At 42.9% G+C, this 22,130-nt stretch overlaps 1 protein-coding gene across 1 annotated transcript in view; it reads left to right on the top strand.

The window, feature by feature from the left end:
* The window catches only part of PDZD2 (PDZ domain containing 2), a 208,397-nt gene that overhangs the window by 146,004 nt on the left and 40,263 nt on the right, over positions 1 to 22,130 (top strand). Inside the window, exons 4-7 of the mRNA XM_034072629.1 lie at positions 4,744 to 4,886; positions 5,539 to 5,671; positions 7,759 to 7,923; positions 20,678 to 20,789. Of these exons, the coding sequence (XP_033928520.1) occupies positions 4,744 to 4,886; positions 5,539 to 5,671; positions 7,759 to 7,923; positions 20,678 to 20,789 (553 nt within the window). The remainder of the gene's footprint in view (positions 1 to 4,743; positions 4,887 to 5,538; positions 5,672 to 7,758; positions 7,924 to 20,677; positions 20,790 to 22,130) is intronic.

Genomic DNA, 22,130 nt, shown 5'->3' with positions numbered 1-22,130 from the left:
GCTATTTTACATTTTCCATTTTACTGTCTGGCTTTGTAACTACTTACTACATTTCTGTTTTCCATTTGTTTACACCTTGTTCCTGCCAAGCTTTGCTTTAATATGAGATTTCAAAGCAATTTTTCCTTTGTATATATAGATTTGCAGCTTCTTGAACACAGTACAGTCAAAATCAGTCAAACCCCTTTTTACTCCCCTGCAATTAGCTTGGTGAAAGAAAAGGGGAAAAGAACGGCTCCAATTTATTTATTTATTTATTTATTTATTTATTTATTTATTTTTCTCTGCACTCTGAGGAAAAACCATTCCTTTTTGTTTTATTAATGATGTGCTTATGAAATGGAGCGTTTGATGGTATGCACTTGGAGCAGGCAGAAGGCGAGCTTCCCCACGTCGCGCTGGCAGCATGCTTCGTTTCTGATCTGCATCACACTAGTTTATTCCAGATGTGGGCTCACTCCGAACAGAGGCTGCCTGATGCACAATGGCTTCACGGTGGAGAAGGATGGCCTGTGGGGACCCACTTGAAGCTGCCAACTGTATTCTCTATTCTCACTTGCGGTCTGTTACATAAGATGGCCCATTTTTTCCCCCACTTGAGATTAATCCAAGTAGAATATTCATACTGTCTTAAAAACAAAACAAAAAAACCCCCCAAAAAACTCCAACATTTTAATTATTTGTTGCTCAGGCACTTTGAAGTTGATCAGCTTCAAGTGGAAAAATCTGGTCCAAAGGGCTGCCTGTGTGAAACAGCCGAGTTAAGAGGAAAGTTGCGTCGCCTAAAGGTGATGTAACTGCAGAGAACAAAAAACAGCCATTAGCCCAACTGTAGCCTGACCTGGCCATTTGTGTTTCTGCTTGCTATGTGAGGGAAGTTAAAAAATGTAGGTCTGGAAGGGACTTCAAGAGATGACATGGTCTCATTTCCTACTCTGAGACCATCTTTGGCAAATGTTGTTCCATTGCGTCCCTGAAACCCTTCTATTGAGAGGAATCCACAGCCCTTCTGCATAGGGAGGTTTGCTGCTGCTGCTGCTCTGGATTAACAAGCAAAGTCCTCGTGGTGATCTGAGCAGGTTTATCATTTGCTCCCAGGAGTTGGGAAACAAACATCTAAAGGGAAATTTGGCTTCTTATTTATTTGTCACTCTCAAAACAAGCATGGGTGTCTTTCTGATTGTCTGTCTTGGCTGAATCTCAAGTGAATTCAATGGAATTTTCTGGATTACCATATACAGGTATTCAGACCATGTTATCTAGTGAGCCCTTTCTGCTTGGGTTCTCAAGTGTTGATGTTTATTACTATGTCCTGACTTTAGTTAAGGCGTATAGGTTGATCTCCTTCTTCCTGTGAGTGACATGGCTGTTGCCTAGTCGCTGGCTGCAACTGATGCTAGTAGTGCCTCTCTCTCTGTCCTTGCCGAGGATGTCTGGTGTTGAAGAACCCTGGCTGGGCTGGCATTAGCGTATCTCTGTGCTTGAAATGTTTTTGCACTCAGAGATGTAGGTGCACGTGTGAAGATTTATTGTGTTGCTTCTGAACAAAACTGGGGGGATTATAGTAAGTCATATATAAATGAAGCTGTGAGAATTAATTCTGAGAGGGTGGAAAAGTTCAGGTGTTAATAGGAATATGCAACTGGCAACAGTCAAGCAGCAACCAGAATTGTGCAGCTCATCAGAGGAGGCTGGTCAGCAGTTAAAGTCATCCTCCTCTGTGCAGGGATTATGCAGGCTCTGAGGACAGTGACATCAGACCTGCAAACTGCCAAATCTAACTGCACTTCGAGTTTCCCTTGGGTATTGTAAGTCGTGAGCTTCTAGCCTCTTTGTTTATGAAGAAAAGCTTGAAAATATGAGCCTTTAAAAATTTCAAAATTAAAGACATGCATCACTCTGTTTTTTTTAAAAAAAATCTTTTTTTTTTCCCCTTGCTTTTTTTTAACATTTAGGCTTTGTATTGTTGACCCTGGGAATCTCCAATAACTCAAGAAAATTGTTTTTAAGTAAAATTTAAATGCACTTACAAACCCTTGGAATTGGCACAGAGCTTTACTATTAAGGCTTTCCTGCAATGGAGTGACATAAGATGCACATTCAAAACAGCAGCATTTTGTAGCTGGCTGTGAAGTATTCTGTGCTGTTCTCTGCAAAGGAGATAGCGGCTTTATAGGGAAAAGAAGGGGTTTCTGCTTTCTCCCAGAGGTCTCAAGCGAAGGCTAGCATTCTACTTCTTAATACTTAGCTTTCAAAATCTTACAGTGACATAGCTTGAAGGTACTTGTGTATTCGTGGGGGGCCTTTGCTTTGTAGAACATGGTTAAATGTAAAGCTATGAATGTTTTATGAAGCAGAGGGAAAGAACAGTGAAGGGATCTGATTTCTAGTCAGCACCAAATTGTTTATCCCAGTGAAATGCATGCAGCTGACTGGTGGGGACTCAAGGGACAACCTTTTCTTATACAGGAGATGGTGACCAGGTCATTTGAAAACGAGTAAAAAGAGATACATGTTTGGGTGTGTGCCAGATGGTTTCCTTGTCTTTATTGTGGCCGCATTCTGCAATCCACATTCGGACCAACTAATGCTTTACTTTGCAAGTGCTTTTGATTCCAGTGGGAGTTCAAGGGGAGTAAGATGGTGTTTGAGTCAAGAGCAGCAGCGTCTTGCCATGTGCTGCTATTAAGTACTTTGCTATTTAAACAAATATTTGAGAGTGGGTCAGTTAAGAATAAATTTTGGATTTTTTAATAATAAGACGTAGGATAGTGAGGAGTGCTGAGGAATGCAAACTAGGCACTGCACATCATGGGCCTTTGCATAACTTGCATTCCAGAAAGCTTTTGCAAATCATTAAACACAATTTTATGACCACATTGTTAAACTTTATTGGAGGGTCTGCTTCCAAACTGGATTCAACAATGGGACACTCAGCGTGGCATCATGCGGGGAGAATAGATGGTCATCATTACAGCTTCGACTAGACTGGGGGAGGCAGAGAGATTGCGTTTCGCTATTACACTGTTTTCATTATGGGTTCAAGGTACTTTATAGCAAGTAAGCCTCTCTGGAGTATTTTCGTGCTGTAGCTTGATTCTGGTTTTTAAGTAGATAAACTAGAGTGATACATAAGACATCGTGTTAAGTGCAGGGGCAAGAGTCAACTATATTTATCTCAGAGTATTCTGTGTCCTGGCATGTCCTGTTATTCAGCAGGAGACAGGGCTTTTACTGCTGTACTGAGGATCCCAGTTAAACGTGTTGGAATATTGCCCACATGCATGACTTTCATATTAATAGATTACCCACAGGTGTATATGTTTTCAGCCTCAGTCTTTCGATTACCTCTTAAGACTTCTGGTTTGTTTTTCCCTGTTTCTTCTACCTGTATTCTAGGAGCTGTATAACATTATTTTTCACTTTGTTCTTAAGATATCAGTGTAGATACTGACCCCTTTGTTCTCGTATCTGCAAAACTGCATCTTACATTGCAGTTAAAAGTTTTAGCAGAGGGTCCCAGTGATCAGGTAAAAACAAAAATATATTTTCTTCACTTAATAAAGGCTTTGGTAAACCTAAAATCTGCAGGTTGCTGCCACAACCCTTGGGTTTGCTGATATATTTAGCAGTTTCACTTCTCAGAAACAGGCAGCAATTGTACATGCTCTTCACAGTTTGGCATGAAATTTTAATCATCTTTGCTACTTAGCTGTTTGCGTACTGCGAGAACGTTACTTGTATGCATAACAGACCCAGTTGGAAATAGCTGACCTGGTACTGGGTGGCTACAACACATGGCCTAAAAATTGTCTCCAAATTGTGCATTTTGCTGTCTTGCAAGCTTGAAAACTTCCTAGGGTTTCTCATAATTCTGTTATCCTGGTTATTCCCTTCTCTGAAAAAGTCCTGGCAATTGTCTGACATGTCTTGCTTGCTTGCTTGGTTTTCTCTTTCCTTTTTTCCTCTCCTGATACCTGCCGCACTTGTGTTTCCTTGTGCCACATCCTGCTGATAGCAGTCATGGGAACTAGCTTTTGCATTTGTATTGCTCTGGAGTTTGTAAAGCTCTTTTGGATAAATACTTAGGATCATTTGAAAAAATTAATAAAGATGTCATAAACATGGCTTATTAACTTGTTTAAACTGAAAAGTTACTCTTTGTGGTGGGTAAATCTATTACTTACAGTCTGTAACACAGCTGTCCAATACAAAATATTTGATTGGCAGCTGATAATTTGAAGCTATTTTCTTTCCTATATCTCAAATCCTGCAAACTCCCCTGGAGGGGGAAGTGCTGCAGTGCGATGCCAGTCTGGTCCCTGCTGTAATAGCAGTAGCACTACTGGGTGTTCAAGATCCCCCTTGAACAATGTCTTGCTCCTCTGCAACCCTGCACAGCTCATCCTTGAGTTTTGGTGATGGGCTTTGGGACTGCTGGTTGCTTTGGGAAGGATCGGGGCACTGAGAGCAGGACCTCTGCTTGGCTCAGAGTAGCTGCAAATGGCCCTGCAAGGAAATCTCTACATACTGATCCTTCTCTGTGTTGCCTTCTCCTTTCTGCCTCCTTCGCTTGGACCTCAGCTAACACAGCAAAGCTCAGCAAAACCACCCATATAGCTTGAGCTATACAGATACGTGGTGATGGGCAGCAAGATGCTAAATAACTCCCTACTGTACCCTCCCAGCTCTCACTCAGTATCCAAATCCAAATTCAAGGACTCTCTGCACATTTTCTCTCAGCGAGAAGGTTGCCGCATATGGAAGATGCATATCCTGAAGGGGACAGACGGGCTGGGAATCCAGATAACAGGAGGCAGAGGGTCAAAGCGATCCCCTCACAGCATCATTGTCACCCATGTAGAAGAAGGAGGCTCTGCACACAGGTGAGGCTATGGTGGTGCGTGTGGGGGTGTATGTCATGGGGCATCCGTGGCCATCACTGTTAGCCAGACTCCTGAGACACATGGGGTTTTGCCCTGCCTTTGTGTGAGGGTGAGAATATGGCACTTTAAGCTTAAAAAACTTATTTTTGTAATTGGCCACTGAAAATTCTTCCAGCATGTTTAGCCCAAATTATAGACTGCTCAAACACTTGCTCAGTGATGTAGCATAAGTCAAGGAGCCTGATGGCTTCTGGGCTTTTTCACCAAGTCCCTTTTTGGAAGATGGGCATTCGCACGGGATTGGCAGTGGATGAGTGTGGGTTGTGCAGCCCAGACTGCTCACTGCCAGCCCTGGCCCTGTTCCTGATGAGGTGGAGGTAGGGTTCACTTCTCCCTGACTCTCTCCAGGGGGGGCACAGAGAAGGTTTGAGGGGTCTCAGCCCTGCAAAGAGGGTGGAATGGCTCTTCTTATAACAATAATTTCCATGGGCACCTTTTTGAACCACTTTTTTGGAGCAAAACCCATAGTACCAATTGATGCAAGCTTAGCATCAGCCAGATCATTTTGTCCATGCCTCCATGTCCCACTGCATGTAGCCTGGCCCCAGGGAAGGACCACCCTGTAGCTCCATATTCCTGCTTTGTTTTGCAGAGATGGCAGGCTGACGGCAGGTGATGAGCTCCTCATGATCAACGGGCAGTCACTGGTTGGGCTCTCCCACCAGGATGCTGTGGCTCTTCTTCGCTCAGCTGCTGGCCTGGTGCAGCTGGTGGTCGCTAGCAAGGTACAGTCCTCTCCTTGGTGATCTCCTGAATATACATCCATGAGGGTTTGTGAAGTACTGAGTGGAAAGGGCTTAGCTTTGATGGGGAATCGTGTGTTCACACTTGTTCCCCTAAATTTAATGCACAGCAGTGGGAAATAGATCAGTAGCTGCCATAAATCTGTGGCAAATCAGCAGGGTATAGATCAATTTAATGATTTGCTTGTATTCTCACTGTCATTCACTGTGCAAATGAGTCTGTATTTATTCATGCAGACATTACTTAAGTTTTGGCCAAAGCCGTTTTGTTAAAATATATGCTAAATAAAGCAGGCTGTTCTCAGCCTCTTCTGCTTCCTGCCTGTGTAGCCTTCATAGCTCTCAACTCTTGTCCTGTCTGTGTGCCTGAGGTCTCTCAATGATGATCTCTTGGCTCGAGTTCCTTATTTTGTCCTTGGTAATAGCTTGGAGTGGAGCTCTTGAAGATAAAGGAGTGTGAAATTTCAGGGAAATAAGAGTTGGGCTCTTCATTCTGCTTTCATCACAGGAGAGGTTGAGAGGATATTACACAATATTTTTCTTTTGTTTAAGAAAATCCTGTGCATTCCTGTTTGCTCCCTTCCGTGGACCACAGCCTGCTGTAGCCTTGCTTGGGTTGATGTAGGTGTTTGGTGGGTGGCCAACCAGGTCCCAAAAGTGCCTGGGGTCTCAAAGAAGGACCTGTCTGCAGGTGGACCTTTGGGGTGGTAGCAGAAGCATCTTGGGACACTGCAGGTGGACCTTTGGGGTGGTAGCAGAAGCATCTTGGGACAAAGGGACCACTGATAAACCTGCATTTCCAGGTGGAGGATGAAGTTTCAGCAAGCCACTGTATCAGTGTCTTTTAACCTTTTCTTGGATTCTTCTTTACATTGCCCCAGCCAACCTGATGCAGGTTTCTGCAGGTTTAATGCCTGGGTTTTGGCTAACCAGCATGCTTTATGCACATGTTTTTGGAGAAGAGGTTCAATCTCACCATATTCAAAGTGAAGAGCCTATAAATTCTCTCAACATTTCAGTTAGACAGTGAAGTTCATTGAAGACCTTCTGTAGGCTCACAGCCTGGTATTAACCCCACTGGTGTTTACTCTGGAAACAGCATGCTTTGACCTGAAGTGGGTACATTTTGTATTTCCTTTAGACAGTTGGAATCTCTGCCAAAACGCAAGGCAGTAGACTGCATAAATTTCTCCTTAAAGTTATTTGCTTGTTCATGCAATGATTGTATCAAAATAATAACCATGAATAAGTGAACAGCATAAAACTTCACATTGCTGATCAGGCTATGAATCCATCTGGCCTGTGCTCTGTGCACTTGGGCAGTGTTCCTGTCCCTGGGAAGTCCAGCCTCTGGCATGTTTCAGGCAGTCTCAGAAAGGGTGTAAGTAGGTGAAGTATTCCACAGCAGCTCCCTCTGGGCATTATTTGTTGGTATGGGAAAGCAGCCTTGCAATTTGGCCTGGTGAGCATTCTTGAATGCAGCGTTTGTTCTGAAAGCAATAAAATGAGAATCTGTCTGGCCACTGCTTTCAGTTGATGCATGTGTTTGCCTCCCAGAAAAGGTGCCAAAGACTGGAAACAGATCCTGAAGCATCAGGACTTGAGCTGGTAGAAGATCGGTTGGGTCAGTTTTCATTTTAGTCTCCTAAGTAGGGTTGTCTGCCTATTATTAAGCATGTAGGGAGGGAACATCCACAGGGAGGGAGCAGGAGTGCAGAGTGTGATTTGGGATGCAATGAAATGAGTAATGAGGTTTGTAAACTCCTAATCTGCTCGCAGTGACATTTACTAAAACCAAAGCAGGCAGGAGCAGGCTGCTGGAGAAGCATATATTTTAAATTCTCCTGTATGAAATCTAAATGTTTTAGGTGTGCATTGGCCTATGTTTACTGTATGTGCACTTTGAAATGGGATCTGCTTTTTATAACTGAACCAATAAAAGTTTGAACACATGTAATGAGGGGAGGATTATGAGAGAGGTCTCCTGGGCAGATGAAATGGAGCAGTTTCACCATGGTTTTGATGGTTTTCAGCATGTGATGTAACATATTTTGTTGTCTCTCGGGTAGGAATCTGCTGAAGGGGATTTTCTGAAGTACCCATCTACCAGTTTGCCAGACTTGCTTAGCACTTGCTCAGTCCAAGACTCTGTCTCTTGCACTGACAATAAGGAAAATGAGGAGCCAGAAGAAGATGTGAAAAGAGTGAATGCATCTCCTGAAAAACCGGTCATTGTAAGTGTGGCTTTGGTGTGATGTTCACTCTCTCCCTTGGTGCCCTTTTGCATCTGTCACATTATTCTACAGCCTGACACAAAACAGGTCCTCCAGACAGGGCAATCCCAGCCAGCCCTTCTTATCATGGGATGTGGGTGACAAGCTGCAATGGGGATGGCATCTACCACAGCATCCACCATCTCTGCTACTGCACTGCAGCAAAGCACCAGCACAGGGAGCCGGAGCTCTCGTGTCCTCCAAGCTTTGTGGCAATCATGGTTTTGTTTTTCTCTCTGCTGCTGGATTGTTTTCCACCACTTCCACTGCTTTTGTTGGATCTGATGCAAAGTCTCTTACAGTGCTTACGTAGTAACATGCTCTGTTTTCCCCTCCTTTTGTAACTGAACTTCTTTAACGGTTTCTGATCCAAGTCTTCAAGTTTTTATTTGCTCTGTTGAAGCCAACAGACACTTTTGGGGGAAAGATAAGAATTTCTGGCTGTGAACTGCAACTGAGGTTCCGCTGAATAAATGCTGCCAGTTGATAATCTCACTTGCATTCCCTTTGGGGCTGCATTAAGTAGAGATTAAGTGGATCATTGTTATTTATTTGTAATGTAGCAATTCTCTGAAACTTCATTGGTGTTCTAAGTTTCTGTTGTATTGTATAGACAAAGAATAAAATTATGTTTGCTACTCTAAAGAGCTTGCAGGCTTGTTTTCTAGCAAGGGAAAGCAGGTGGATTCACTTGAAGCTCTTAACCTTATTTTCTGTCCTTGTCTTTTTTTGTCCCTCTTTTCTGCAGCAATTGTAATAAATCTCTCAAACCTTTGGATGGCTCTGATGTGATACTGATTTGGTGACTTCTTTTGATTTTGTACTCTTATACTTTCACATTTCTGGGCAAAAATACTGCTTCCCAGGACAAGTCTCATGCTATAGTCTAACTGATGCTGATGCTCAATTCTTACCTGCCTGTCATCTCTCACTTTCTTTGACTATATGCTTGTAACAGTTCTCAAGATTGCACAATTCTTTACTGTGACAAGTTTTGGTATTTCTGCACTGTCTTCTCTTCCATGTGCCAGACTGTCTTCTGTTCTGTGTTCTTCTTTTGGGGTGAAGGAAAGGAAAAACAAATCAGGGATGCTTTGCATGCTGATCATGGTGTAGTGTTTGTGTGCTAACTTGAGTGAGCATTCTTTTGGCCATCAAAATGCTTTAAATTCCTATATATATCATGTTTCAAATTCTGATAATTTTTCATAAGGCTGTGGCTCAGCAATGCTCAAACATAAAAATCAATTTTTTCAAAACTTAAATTATGTGTGGCTTCAGGATGCAGGTCCTGGCATTCCAGTAACTCTTTTGGTATATTCTAGATGCTATTTGTCACTTGTTTTGCTCCTGATTCCAGAGCAAGGCTCGCCTGGTTTTTCAGCAGTGGCTTTGTTATTATGTGTTTCTTTTCCAGATTAACATAATGCTAGGGCAAGCTTGAGGTAGCTAAGGTGCTTGCCACCATGAAGAGTCAGCTGCAGGAGCCTGCCCGGAGTCTTTCAGGATGGACATGAGTTTGGAGCCTGCCCCCATGTCTGTCTCAGTTCTGCTGCAGCTGGCAATGGTGATAGCCCAGTTCTGAGCCAGTTTGCTTGCCTGCCTATCTGGCACTCTAACCCCTAATAGCAGTAGCTCTGTACTTTCATAATACAGCACTGGGGAATGGAGGGGAAATTGCAGAAATCTGGGTGCAATAAACACATTAGAAGAATAGCGGCAAGATTTATTTTTCTTCTTTGTTTCTATTAGTTCTTTTTGTTGGTGGAGATGTAATTCAGAGGGATGTAATTAGTTATTAGTGACTCTCAGAACGTCATCTCTTTATTTTGGCTTGAGCTGCACATGAAATCCTTTTTCTTCTAATCCAAAGCACAGGATGCCTTTGCATTCCCCTTGTAATTGCTGTCTCAGAGCTGGGAGCGCAGACAGGGCTCTCTGCAGCCCATGGTGGACAGTCTGTACAGTGTAGACCCCTTGACTCTACCCACAGCCTGATGTATCCTTATCACATCACAGCAGCTGGAGCTGAGCAACTCCTGCGTGCCACCAGGCAGGATGCAGGAAGGTAAATGTATGGAAAAGATAAAATTCACACGTCTTCTTTTTCTACCTGACAAGATACGAAGGTTTTTTCATAGCAAAGCTTAGAAGCTGATTTCAAGGTCAGGATGAACATGGTGTATCACCTGATTTTATTTTACACACATGTGTATATATATAGTCATACAGATTATTTCAAAATTGCTTCGGAAATTACTGTTCTTTGCTGTTCCCACTCTCTTGATGATACATCTTCTCTTTCATATATATTCCATTATATTTGTACTGTAGGTAAGGATGACGATGTGACTGATGGTTAAAGCAGGAACTAAGTCGGACCATTTTTAATCAGTTAATTGGGTCAGTGTAGGGGAGTGGGTGGTACTCAAGGTCTATACCAGGTAGCTGGAACTGTGGTCTTAGTTTAAGGGTTAGACCTCTTAGATTTGAAACCTATTCTGAGTGCAGCTCTGACAAGGAGTTACCTTCCTTACCACCATTTTCTCACCTCTGATGAGAGGTTAATTAATTTTCTTGTTTACTGTGCAGGGCTTTGTAGAGGCTCAGAGGGATGCTGTTGGGTTCTGGGTGCGTAGGTAACAAAAAGTAACTCAAGAGTGATTTATTATTAGCTGAGGTTTCACTGCCCCTTTTCTGACCAGCACAGTGCTTATCTAATTCCATACTAATACTATCTTCTGATAGTACAAAATTTGCAGGAGCTCTGAGGGTTGCTATTAACTTCGCTATGAATATAATTCAGTGCCGAGTATTCAGAACCATAATTTGACTTGCTGTTAATGCCTTAGCACCTGGTTGCTTAAAAAGCTGAACAAAGCAGAAAAAATAATCACTTCAGCTGAGTCATATGTGCAAATTTTCATCCTTGTAGTTATGTAGAACTCCACCAGATGAGGCTCTGTGGAACCTAACCTAAGTTGTCTCTGCTTTGAGACAGAGAATGGACCAGGGACCCCGGAAGGTTCCTTCCAACCTGGCTTACTCTCCAAACTCATTTCTAGGGGCTAAAGTTTTCTTTGTGAGCAAGTTCTTTACAACTCTTCAAGTTCTGCTCCAGTGTTTCCAGGGAAGGAAATATAATCTGAGCTGGCCAGCTTCCCCAGGATACAGCAGAGGAGTGTAGTGACACCTGAAAACTAATTTAAGAGAAATAATCACTTTTAAGTCTTACTTGAAAGTCCACTTGTTGTGCTCCCTTAATTAAGGTTTCATAGTACAATGTAACTGGAGCTCTGTTGTTACACAGTCTCTGTATGTAAAGCCCTGTTTAACGGGAAACATCCCTTAAAGTTCTAACTTCAATAAAACTTGTGCTGCCAGGCAGAAAAAGGATTCTGTTAATATCCTTGAAGTGCATTTCTTTTAGAGCTAGTTTAGCCAAAATGTGCCTTAACTTCAGATACGAAATACCAGGCCACAGAGTTGTGTTATGCTAAATTCTCCTGAGGCACTTCAGGGATTTAAACCCTTCCTCCCCACATCCCGCAGTCCATATTTTGCCTTGAGCTGTTGACGCTGGTATTTTAAAATGTCATTATTTATGTCTGAGTGAAATAGAATGATATGATAGTATTTGCCTTTGATTTATTTTTAATTCTAATTCACTTTTCCTAGTATTTCTTTGCCTGAAATTGAATCTGTCACTGTATTGCTGGCTTGCAGAGCATCCTGGGAAATGAACTCTAAAGATAAAGCAGGTCTGCCAAGAATTTGCCAAGTGTCTGATGAATTTAGGGCATTTGGGGTCTCCAGACAGAGCCATGTGCCATCCTTAATTGCTTCAAAAGTGCTTTGCTTTTGATTCTGGTAGTGCCCTGTTGTTCAATGTAAGATGATCTGAGTACTTTATTTTTCAGGTGTTCACCTTCAGTAACCAGCTTCATATTAATGGCTTGAAATTGCAGAAAGTTACAAAATACAACAAGAGGGTGTCTGCCTCAGTACTTAATATTGTGCTCTACTGTTGGTATCTGCCACTTATAACACTGGAGGCAGCACCCTGAGATGAGTGTATTCCATACACATTGGAATTGTACAAGAGAGAAATTTCTTATTTGGGAAAGGAGGTCATAGTTACCCCTACATGTCTGGGGGGGCAGCTGGGAAGAGAGGCAATTTGCCTCCCTATGCCCAAGCTCACCATGCAGACACAGCCTCTGGCAGCATCCTCAGCTGCATGACCCCTCTGCTGTGGAGTGGCAATCCCCTTTAGCTCATGTTTAATCATGTTGCATTGACCTGAAGTGTTTGATGTGAACCTCACACGAGAGGTTGACTCTGTTCATGCAGAGACAGCCATGACCCAGCAACGTCTAGGTTCTAATACAAGTAATAGAAACAGGATGTCTCCAGTTAAAGGTTTCTTGCATGAGTGGGATTTTCTTATCCCTGCCAAAACCCACTTGTGTTTTTTTGCAAGACATGTAGCTGAAAATGGATAAATAAACCTGTTCCGTGAATATAAAGTGATGCATTTGTATAACTCCCCTTCCTCCCCATTTTTATTTTTCATCTAAGCTGTAGGACTGCTTAGGTATTTTCTGTCATGAGCATTTCTGTCTTACCCAGGGATCCATGTGTAATTACCTGTAGCCGTGCAAGCATAATAAGGAAGAGGATAACAATGCCGTAAGTTTAAAAACAGTCTTGGGGTCAAAAGTGCTTCTGGAAACACTGGGAGAGAATTTCAGAGAAAGCATTAGCTTTGAGAAGGAACAGGAAGCATAACTCAACAATTAAATGTGTGCAGAGCGTGGGGAGGGGCCCTCATTACTTGGAGGACTTGAGCATTCATTCCCATTAGGACACTGCAGCCTCAAATGAGGTTCCTTACTTTAAACTGCACCAAAAGGCTGGAAAAAAGGCAGGAAAGACCTTTTGCTGGCAGAAATCCGCCTTGCAATAAAATATTTTGCTTGGTGGTGGTGGGGAGAAGACAAAAAGCTGGTATGAGGTTTGGCTGTGGCCAGCCCTGGTCCTGGAGGATGGTTTAGTAACTCCTTTCATTTTCATGATGAGGGCTAGCAGTGTTTGTGGATCCTGCCTCGTGTCACATTGCCCTTGTAAGCGGCAGGCATGGGCAGGGTCCAGCTGTACCTTAGCATGGTTTGGAGCTGCTGCTCAGCTGTAGATGCTGTATTTGTTTGGCAGCACTGTATCTCTCTGAGATGGTCTTGTCCAGCGTATCTGTGAGCCTGTGCCCATGCAGTGTGTCCTTTACTCATGCTGTAGCTGAGCAGACATACTGGGTCCTACACTGACTCCAAGTATAAGCTTTTAGTTTACAAGTAGTTAGGAATTTGGGGAAGAGACAGTGACAAAATATTTGGGACAAAATATTTGCCCAGTATGGCTGTTCCTCTTATCTTGCTTCCAGAAGGTGTATCACATAAAAATAAGCAATTCCAGTTTGTCTTATTGCCAGGGGGTTGTTCAGTGATGGGCTGATGGTGGTGGAGCAGGGATGGCAAGAGCTTGGAGAAGGTGTGGGCACACATCACATGAGTTCAGGGAGGAGGAAGAGTGGTGAAAGGCCCCCAGGGAGGCAGTGCAATTGAATTACTGGTTTTCACACGTTCTAAAATTGACCTGTCAAGGAGACATTAATGTAAATGTGTTCTTCAGGTCAGGAGGGAGTAATTCAGCAGCAATCGCATCTTTCTGTGTGCCTGGCTCCCAGCCCTTCTGGGCCACTTGCTACTGCCTCTGTGTGAAAGGCAAGCCCAGAGAAAACTGTTTCGCCCAGAGGCCAGTACTCTGAAGGGTTCCCTGTAGATCTGATGCAGCCTGCAAACTGAAGTATCTTCTGTTGCTTGGGCTGGTGGAAGATAACCTTTTTGAGATGACCATAAGTATCAGTGCACACAATGCCCAGAGTTACAATTTTTGTTCTTCCTGTGTGATATGTTTGAAAGCTGAATCAGGAGAGTAATAGAAACACGTTTATCTACAGTACAGGTTCTGCATGGTCTTTGTTTTTGTGAATGAGGGCTTTTCCCATAAAGCAACAGATACAGTACAGACTGTCTCTCCTTTGGCTGTTTGGATAGCTTCCCAGTTTTGAAGGAGATGAACAAGCTAAAAATAACCCCCTCATGGCACTGGAACAAGAGAGATGCTGTCACAGCTATGCGGTTCACATAAGGATGATTAACAGAAGGATGATAAAGACTGTAGGATTTGAGAGTTAGCGTGAATGTCATTATCATCACATCTGCAGTGTGTGTATCTGCATATTCTTGAGCACGTATACAGTCCAGTCTTGGTTGGGCTTACAAACTCATTTGAGATGTGCTGTTCTCAAATAAATGTGGCCTGTATAATATATGAGGCTTTGGATCCTTGGTTCAGGTATGAAAGACACTTAATGCATACATATTCCATATTCTTGTGTACTTAGGATGATATAAAACATGATTTTGGAGCTGAAATCCAAAGCTCTCCACCAGCTGTGTCATGGGGATGCTTTCTGCAGCTGTGGGTTGACATGGGTATTAGGAAGGTCTTGCTTTGTTCTCAGGAGAGGTTTTTATTCTGAGGTCTGTTTATTGCTTGCTTTTGTCCCTGACCATGAGTGAAAAGGTTGTCATTTAAAAAAGAAAGAAAACAAAAAACGGCAGAAGCCTTCTATTGTTTGTCTTGCTTCACATGATACATAAGCTCTGGATTTGTGCTAAGCCATGAATTGAGCGTTTATTAAAGAAAATAACGGGGGAGCTGAACCAGCTTTCACACAACTTGAGTTCCATGTTTGTCGCCTCTGTTTACCAGGACCCATTTTCTGGTACCTGTCTGCAGCACATGGAGACATCTCGTGGACACCGACTAAACTGCATGCAAACGTGTTGATATTTGGGGGAAAAAAAGGATAAACCACAGAAAAAAAACCCAAAACCAGCAGTGATCTGCTTGTGCACCATCTCAGAAATGTGTGCATTTGATTTCCTTTAGCTAATCTGTTTCTAATGAAAACTCTTCTTCTCCAATCTATTATGATTATCTGTTCCAAAAAGGATTGGTAACTGTTTAGCTGGGAACATCTTGCTATTTCCAAGGAATGTGTTGCCTGTGATATCTGTTTCTTGGAGAGCTTAGCTGCATTAGCCATTTCCTGCATTTCTTCCTATTTAAAAAGGATATTTTTAAAGTTTTGTCTCTTAGAAATATTATCATTAATTTTAGCGACTATTTGGAAACTTGAAAAGAAAGTGTGCTTTGCTTAACTGCAGCCCTGACCAAAAATACAACATTGCACCAGTGAATCTTAGGAGCCAGCCCAGCTGGGATCCTGCTACATCAAGAACCAACCGGCATCCTCGGGACCATGATCAGCACACTGGGGCTCCTGATATCATACACATTGGAGAAGGTTTTGGAGTGTCTGATACAAAATATATAGATAACTCTATTAATTTAGTATATATAAGTATATATATACAAAAGGAGAGCATTTTGGAAGATGAGAGAAACTCAGCTCTGCCATAGTGCTTTTCCAGTTTGTTTGCCAAAGGTGCATGGACAGATATTGCTGCTAGCTTTGTGCTGGTGAGTGCCAGGTTATATTTCATGTGCAGGTTTGTGTGTGATTTGGTAAAAAGCAATAAACCCAACCACTGGGGTTTTATATCTCCTGGAGCTGACAGTAATACCCTTTTCAGCACTACTGCATTACAGTGAACATTTAGGGTGGCTTTTGAATGTAGCCATTTGGTAGAGTGACAGACCATACATTCTTAGAGACCACTTTTAAGGTTTTTGTTTTGTTTATTTGGCATTTCCACCTATTCAAAAAATAGGGCAGCTCCAGTTCTTGACTGTTTATCAGATTTCCTGATCTCCTGCTGCACATGAACAGGGAGTTTTCCAACACTTTCTTTATAATTAGGTAGTGGAGGCCTCAGGTTCCAATCTCTTTTGCTTGGGCAGGAGGAAGCACAGTCTGCACCCAGTGGTACCAACATGGGTAATTCCCAGGCAAGCTGCTGGGGAAGGTGGCTGATGCTTTGTTTCAACAGTCATGCTAAGTTAGCCCAAATCTGAGCCCTCCTGGAGCATTGCTGGAGGAGCTTGCCTTGGCCAGCGTGCAGAGCTGCTTCACCAGGATTTTCTAAGATGCCAGTTAAGGCACTGAGTTAGTGCTGACTGTGGAGATGATATTCCTCATCTTCTCCATTTGGATCTCTGTGTTTGTACTTTGGAAAAGGGGTGTCCTGTTCCTCGCACCAAAACAGTTAAAATCTGGGTTAATTTGGACTTGTCATTAGCCCCATGACAAGTGGGTTTCCTTGGCACTGGGAGGTGCTGTGTTTCAGAAGGGTGCCCCTGGGCACTGTAGCCACTGATGCTGTGCATTGTGGCCTGTCTGACTCTTTCTAGCGTTTCGGTATCTTTGTGCACACCCTAAAACAGAGCAATGAGCCACAGAAAACTCAGTGCTGGCCAGGATTATAAAGTCCATGGGCTCTGCATCATTTGCAGTGTTAATGCTTGTAAATTATAGTGCTGTGTCTTGTAATTTATTTGAGAGATGGATTCAATTAAATTTGAAAAGAGCTAATTTAAAGAGAAGGTATTTTACTTTCTGTGCAAGGTAAAAGGGCCTGTGTCCAGATGCATTTAAGGCTTAAAGCATGCTGTGCTCCATCAAGCAATAAACAATTGCACAAACAACTGTAACAGCTAGAATTATAATAGATCTTGGAAGAAAATCTTCAAAATTTTTGGAAAGGTTAAAGCCTTTAAGGCATCAGCTGGTCTCAAGGCATGAAGAGGGAAGACTTTGTGCACGGACCAGGTGAAGCCAGATTTGCATCAGGCATTTTGTATCTTTCTCTGAAGGATCTGGTGCTGGCTGCCCTTGGGCATTCATTGAGTTCATCCCGCTGGCTGCCCTAAGACAGTGGCATTGGGGTGTTTCATGATTAAATATGTTTAGGGTGGTGCTGCCTAAGGAAAAACCCTCCTGGCTGTGTCATGACCAAAGAAGATGAGGAACTATCCCACGGAGCTTGTGGAGGGTTGCTGTGTGTAGGGGCACGGCCATTCTGCTCTCACACTGCTCTTTTAAAGGACAATGGACTTGCTAGTGAACTTACTTTGTCAGTGCAGGAAAGGCTGAACCTGGCATGTGACAGACAGCTCAGTCTAATTCTCACTGTTTAACTCCCTATCAGGTTAAACTTGTCTGTATGCTGCTAGCGCTCCTCTGCCAAGGAAGCCGGAAGGTTGCGCCATGGGGAGTCAAATGGGCTTGCTGATGGCAAAGGCAGCAGCTTAGGAACTCTGCAAAAGCAGCAGTGAAGCAGTTTGCTTATTAAATTGTATCATCCCCCGTGTGATGCCTTGATTTTGTAGATCGGTGACGATTGCCAAGCAGTTTGCGGTTAAACAATGCAGACTCTTGTAATCCTGTTCCTCATCTTGCCTAATTAGGGGCCTGGTCACGCTGGAGCTTTGCCCAAGTGAGGACTCCAAGGGCAGTAGTTCGTTCTGGTGCGGTGCCAGGACCGCGTGTTCATGATAGCGCTGTTTCCTTTGAAATCAATTGAGATGTCACCATCACTTGATCCTGGAGCTACTTAATGAACTGGCAAAATGAGCTCTATTTTTAGATCTCCCTCCAAACTACTGTGCATGTTAAAGCTTCCCTTGTCCTTAATGCCAGGGTGGTGTTGGGCAGGATTTATTGGTTTCGTTTAGTAAGAGGCGTACAGAACTGAAATAATAAGCTCCATTTCCTTGAAAGTGAGGAAAATTAAAATGGCATGGTTAAATCTGGGCAGCCGTCTCGAGACAGTAAAGCGATATGTTCATGTGTGGCCAGAAGGGTAAGGTGGAGCTGGGATTTTCTTCTTGTCTAAGTTACAAGAGAGCCAAAGATTACAGACGCACAACTTTTGGGAGTTCTCTCAAGCTTTATGGATTGGATTTCTAAATGTTTTCTGAATAAGATGAAACTTTTGGTGGTTTATTAGACAAGCTCAACGGCTTAGAGAATGTTTACTTCATTACAAATGCTGAAGTGTCTTCCCCTATGTGTTTATAAGTGGTGTCAGAAAAGTATTTTCGCTAAAATGAGAAAGAAATACAGACATAGGTGATTTAGATGTTTTTACTTCTTATTGTAGTTTGAAGCCAAGTTGGATAAAATGTAATTTCAGGAAGCTACCGAGAACGCCTTGAGGCTTTCCTTGGCATTGGTATTTGCGCACACATATACCCTTCTGTGAATCGCACATGGGGTTTGGAGGTTTGCTGTCTGTAGGCTCACAGCCTCCAGGATTGCACAGATTTGAAGGGGAAGAACAGGGTGCAAAGTTTTAATGCAGGTGGCAATTGTCTCCTGTTTTTCCTCTCACCCCAATAGACGGAAGTGTATGTAATGGCAGAACGCATCCGTGCTTTGCTTCTGTTGCACAGTCAAAATAAATAAAAACAATAAAAGCTCCAAACCCTGTGTAGCAGAAACACAAGATGTGCCAAATGGGTCACTCCTGAGCCCAAGCTCTGGATGCAAATTGTCTGTGGCAGTGGTGTTTGCAGCTTCTCTCTGTACACTACTGCAAACTGATTCAGTATCCCCCCATGGTCTGAGCTGGAGGAAACAGTCCAGCTGGCAATTATGTGGTCTCATCAGGTGTAACTGTGCATGTCCGTATGTGCCACAAAACCAAAACTGCTCTACAGAGCTGAACCCGAGCTGGGTTATGCTCTGCTCCAGAAAAGGTTAGGTTGGACCCACCCCTGTCTGTTAGGGTAGATAAACAGCAAAACTGACTTCTTTGATGAGGTATCCCTCGTTTTTCTTCAACCTGATGCTTCACATATTTCTCCACCTCAGAGTTAACACTTCCCTGAGTACTGATTGTTTTGCACATGTTTAAAACCATCAGCTACATGATTATTGTGTGTTTGCACAAATACTTTCTACCTTTCTAAGAAGCAGACATTTTCACTGTACACTCTTAATACTACTATTAGAGTATTTTCACTTGTATGGTAAATTACAACATAACTTTTGCGTGATGCATGAAGTCCTGGCTCACTTCCAAACACTCCCTCTGTCTTTTGGGTATCCCAGTCTCTCATAGAGAGAGTTTGTGGTGCTTTGGCTGTGGGCTAATCCCTGATGGTTTGGGTCTGTTGGGTGGGTTTTTGGATCTCATTTCTTGATTTTTATTTTTTTCTTTCTGGAATCTCATGCCTCATTAGGATCGCCAGATCATAAGCTCTTGTTTTTTCATACTGGTGTGGTTATTTTCTTCTACATATGAATGTGATTACATGGAGCTGTGATCTGCAAAGCATTTGATAGTAGAACTGGACTCTGAAGTAGCTGCAGCAATGCCTTGAAAAATCAACAAGAACTAGCTAGGCTATGCAAACTATGTGTAAAGTACATGTAGCCATTCGTGTTAAAGGGAAAGGAATAAAAAGCAAGTTTCCATTCCAGCCTCCGGTTATCTGCCAGTTTTACGTTTTCCTGAAGTTTTTACCCTTTGAACTGAAACTACGAAATCTAGACTCTCTGCAAAAGATAAACTTATGTCTTCCTTGGTTTGGGGATAAGGGGAACTTGGAGATACGAGATAGGTTCTGGGGAAGATTCTGCTATTTTTAAACTTGAATAGTGAAAGTAGAAAGAGTGTTCAGTCATTTGGGTTGGATATCTTTTAATCTGAATTCTAGCAGTTTATATAGTACATTAAAAGTATAGTGCAACCAAATTGTTGTATTGGGAATTCTGTGATCCTTGCTGTGAGCTGTCTGCATAATCACACAGAGGATGCATGGTAGGTGATGGGGTGAAAATGTAGAAGAATGAGTATATCTAAAGGGAGCATGTTCAGGATCACTGTGGAGGGGCACATCTAGGACAGGGCAGCTTCTGTAGCTCAGTAAAGGAAGCACCATGTGGAGATCACCAGGCTCTGCCACAGGGCATGACTTGAGGAGAGTCTTTGTGGGCTTTGTATATGGGCAGCTCTGCTCATCCCTGGCCATGTGGCCATGCTGCTGCTGCGCATTGTCACCTTGTATTGTCACCTCCAGCTAGGCAAACATGGAGGTAAACAGGCTCAGTGTATTTACTCAGGGTGTCAAGGGTTGCTATTCCATGTGCAAATTTAAGTTGAGCATTTCTATTGCTTCTCTTGTAAGTGCTTAGCTATATAATTTTCATAACTTTCTGTTAAATTAGCTTTTCATCCATCATGCATTGGCATTCAGCCCCAAACACTATCAATAAAATAACTTCTTTCTAAAGTGTTTTTTTCGCTGTGATGTCTCTGGAAGCTTGCTGAGCTGAGCAAACTGCTATAAAAGCAGCATTAAAATTTTGTTAAAATGCATGTGGAAGCACCTGAATGAGGTGCCATTGGTGCTGGAGGCATTAGTGTGGTACCCTGCAGAGCATCTCTGCCCATAGTGAGCTGTACCTCTACCCATTGGTAAAATTTACAATAACAACCATAGGCATTGTGGAAAATTACTTGCAGAAATGTGTGCTGGCTTAATATAATGACATGTTTTGGAGAAAAAGATTCTGTGCAGTGGAATTTTCTGACCCTTAGTAAAAATGAGAGGAATTCCATCAACCTTTCAGGTTTACAACTAAATAATTATAAATTTTTTAATTTTATTTTTTTGTTAGGTAATGGAAACTGAGAAGTCTCAAGATCCAGCTTGTGCAGAAGCGTCCAAAGGAAGCAACCCAAGTCCAAACCTGGGAAGCGGCATACTGAAATACAGAAGTCGATCCCAAGGTAAAGCTGGGTTGATAAAAGATACCAATTGTAGAATTTTTATGTTGTGTATTTATTTTAACTGTCTAAAAGTGAGATAAGATTTCTTTCCTTTGGAGATCATATTAGTTTTATTTGGAAGGAAAGTCCCAGCCTTCCCAGCCAGGTCCCAGCTAGGGAAGTTTGTGTTCAGCTTCCTGAGCTGAATGAACAGAAAGATGAAGATTTTTCATTTCTATTTCTTTTCTCTGTGTCTTCTTCCCTATATATTTCAGCGTGTTGTGATACTGAGGTGTGGAATATATCTCAGCACACCATCATCAAAATACCCAATATGGCAAATACTCCCTAGATTTCTGTTGCTTTGCCCCCAGGTTTTAAGAGTAACCTGTGTGCAGCATTATATCATGTTCTCATTCCTGTTTCTTTCTGAAGTTCCATCCCTGCTGTCTCAGCTTAATTTAGATTTACTCTGATATTTTTAGCATCCTCCAGGGAGCTCCTCTGCCTGTAGCCCCTGCGGCTGTGTGTTGGAGGCTCACTGGGGATTCAGCCCTGGTTCCTGTGAGTGCTGATGGCCCTGGGCTGTGGGTGAGCTTGGGCTGCAGTGTGGGAAAGGAAGCTGCATTCAGAGATGGTCAGAAAACACAGAAATATAACTGTTCTTTTAGAAGAAGAGAGGAAGATGTGACAGGACAGGGTTAACTGTAAGTGCCAGGCGGGTTTTTGAATGAAAGAAGTGACAGGATGCTGTGTCCTGCCAAAATAGCTGTCCTGGCTGTGTGCACCAGCAGCAGTGCCCTGTGTGCCCAGAGAAGGAGAGCTTTAAAACCAGAGGTAATTTTGCACTCCAGAACAGGGAGCAGGTTTAAACTGCCCTCTTGGGCAGTGCGTCCAAATTCTGCCTATGGATGTGGCAGCAGAATTGCATTAATGCTGAGTGAAAACAAGTGAGTGCCCAGCTCTATGCTCCTTTGCTCCTTGGCACTGGCAGTGATGCTTGCACAGTCCCTGGGCAAGGAGAAGGTGGAAGGAAAGGGGTTTGGGATCTCCTGGGCAAATTTACAGTGGGCTCACCTCAGACTATGGCTTGTGAGCCCTGTCCCCAGAGTGAAGACAGGGAGGGCAGTGAGGATGAGGGGAAAGCATATCTGTTCCTTTCTATGGCAGCACAAACTTAGAGTTGGTTTAAGGTAATCTTAACACCACATAATGAAATCCAGCTTGTGTGAATTTAGTCTGTCTGTTCCTTGGGTTTTCATCTGTAAAATATGGGTTAATGTCCCTTCCCTGCATGGTAGGGAAATCACAAGGATAAATGTTCGGGAGCTGCTGTGACTGGGGGTCCTGTGGGGACCTCAG

This window comes from Melopsittacus undulatus, chromosome Z, assembly GCF_012275295.1.
Source record: "Melopsittacus undulatus isolate bMelUnd1 chromosome Z, bMelUnd1.mat.Z, whole genome shotgun sequence".
Lineage (NCBI taxonomy): Eukaryota > Metazoa > Chordata > Aves > Psittaciformes > Psittaculidae > Melopsittacus > Melopsittacus undulatus.
This window is presented reverse-complemented; position numbering and strand designations above follow the sequence as displayed.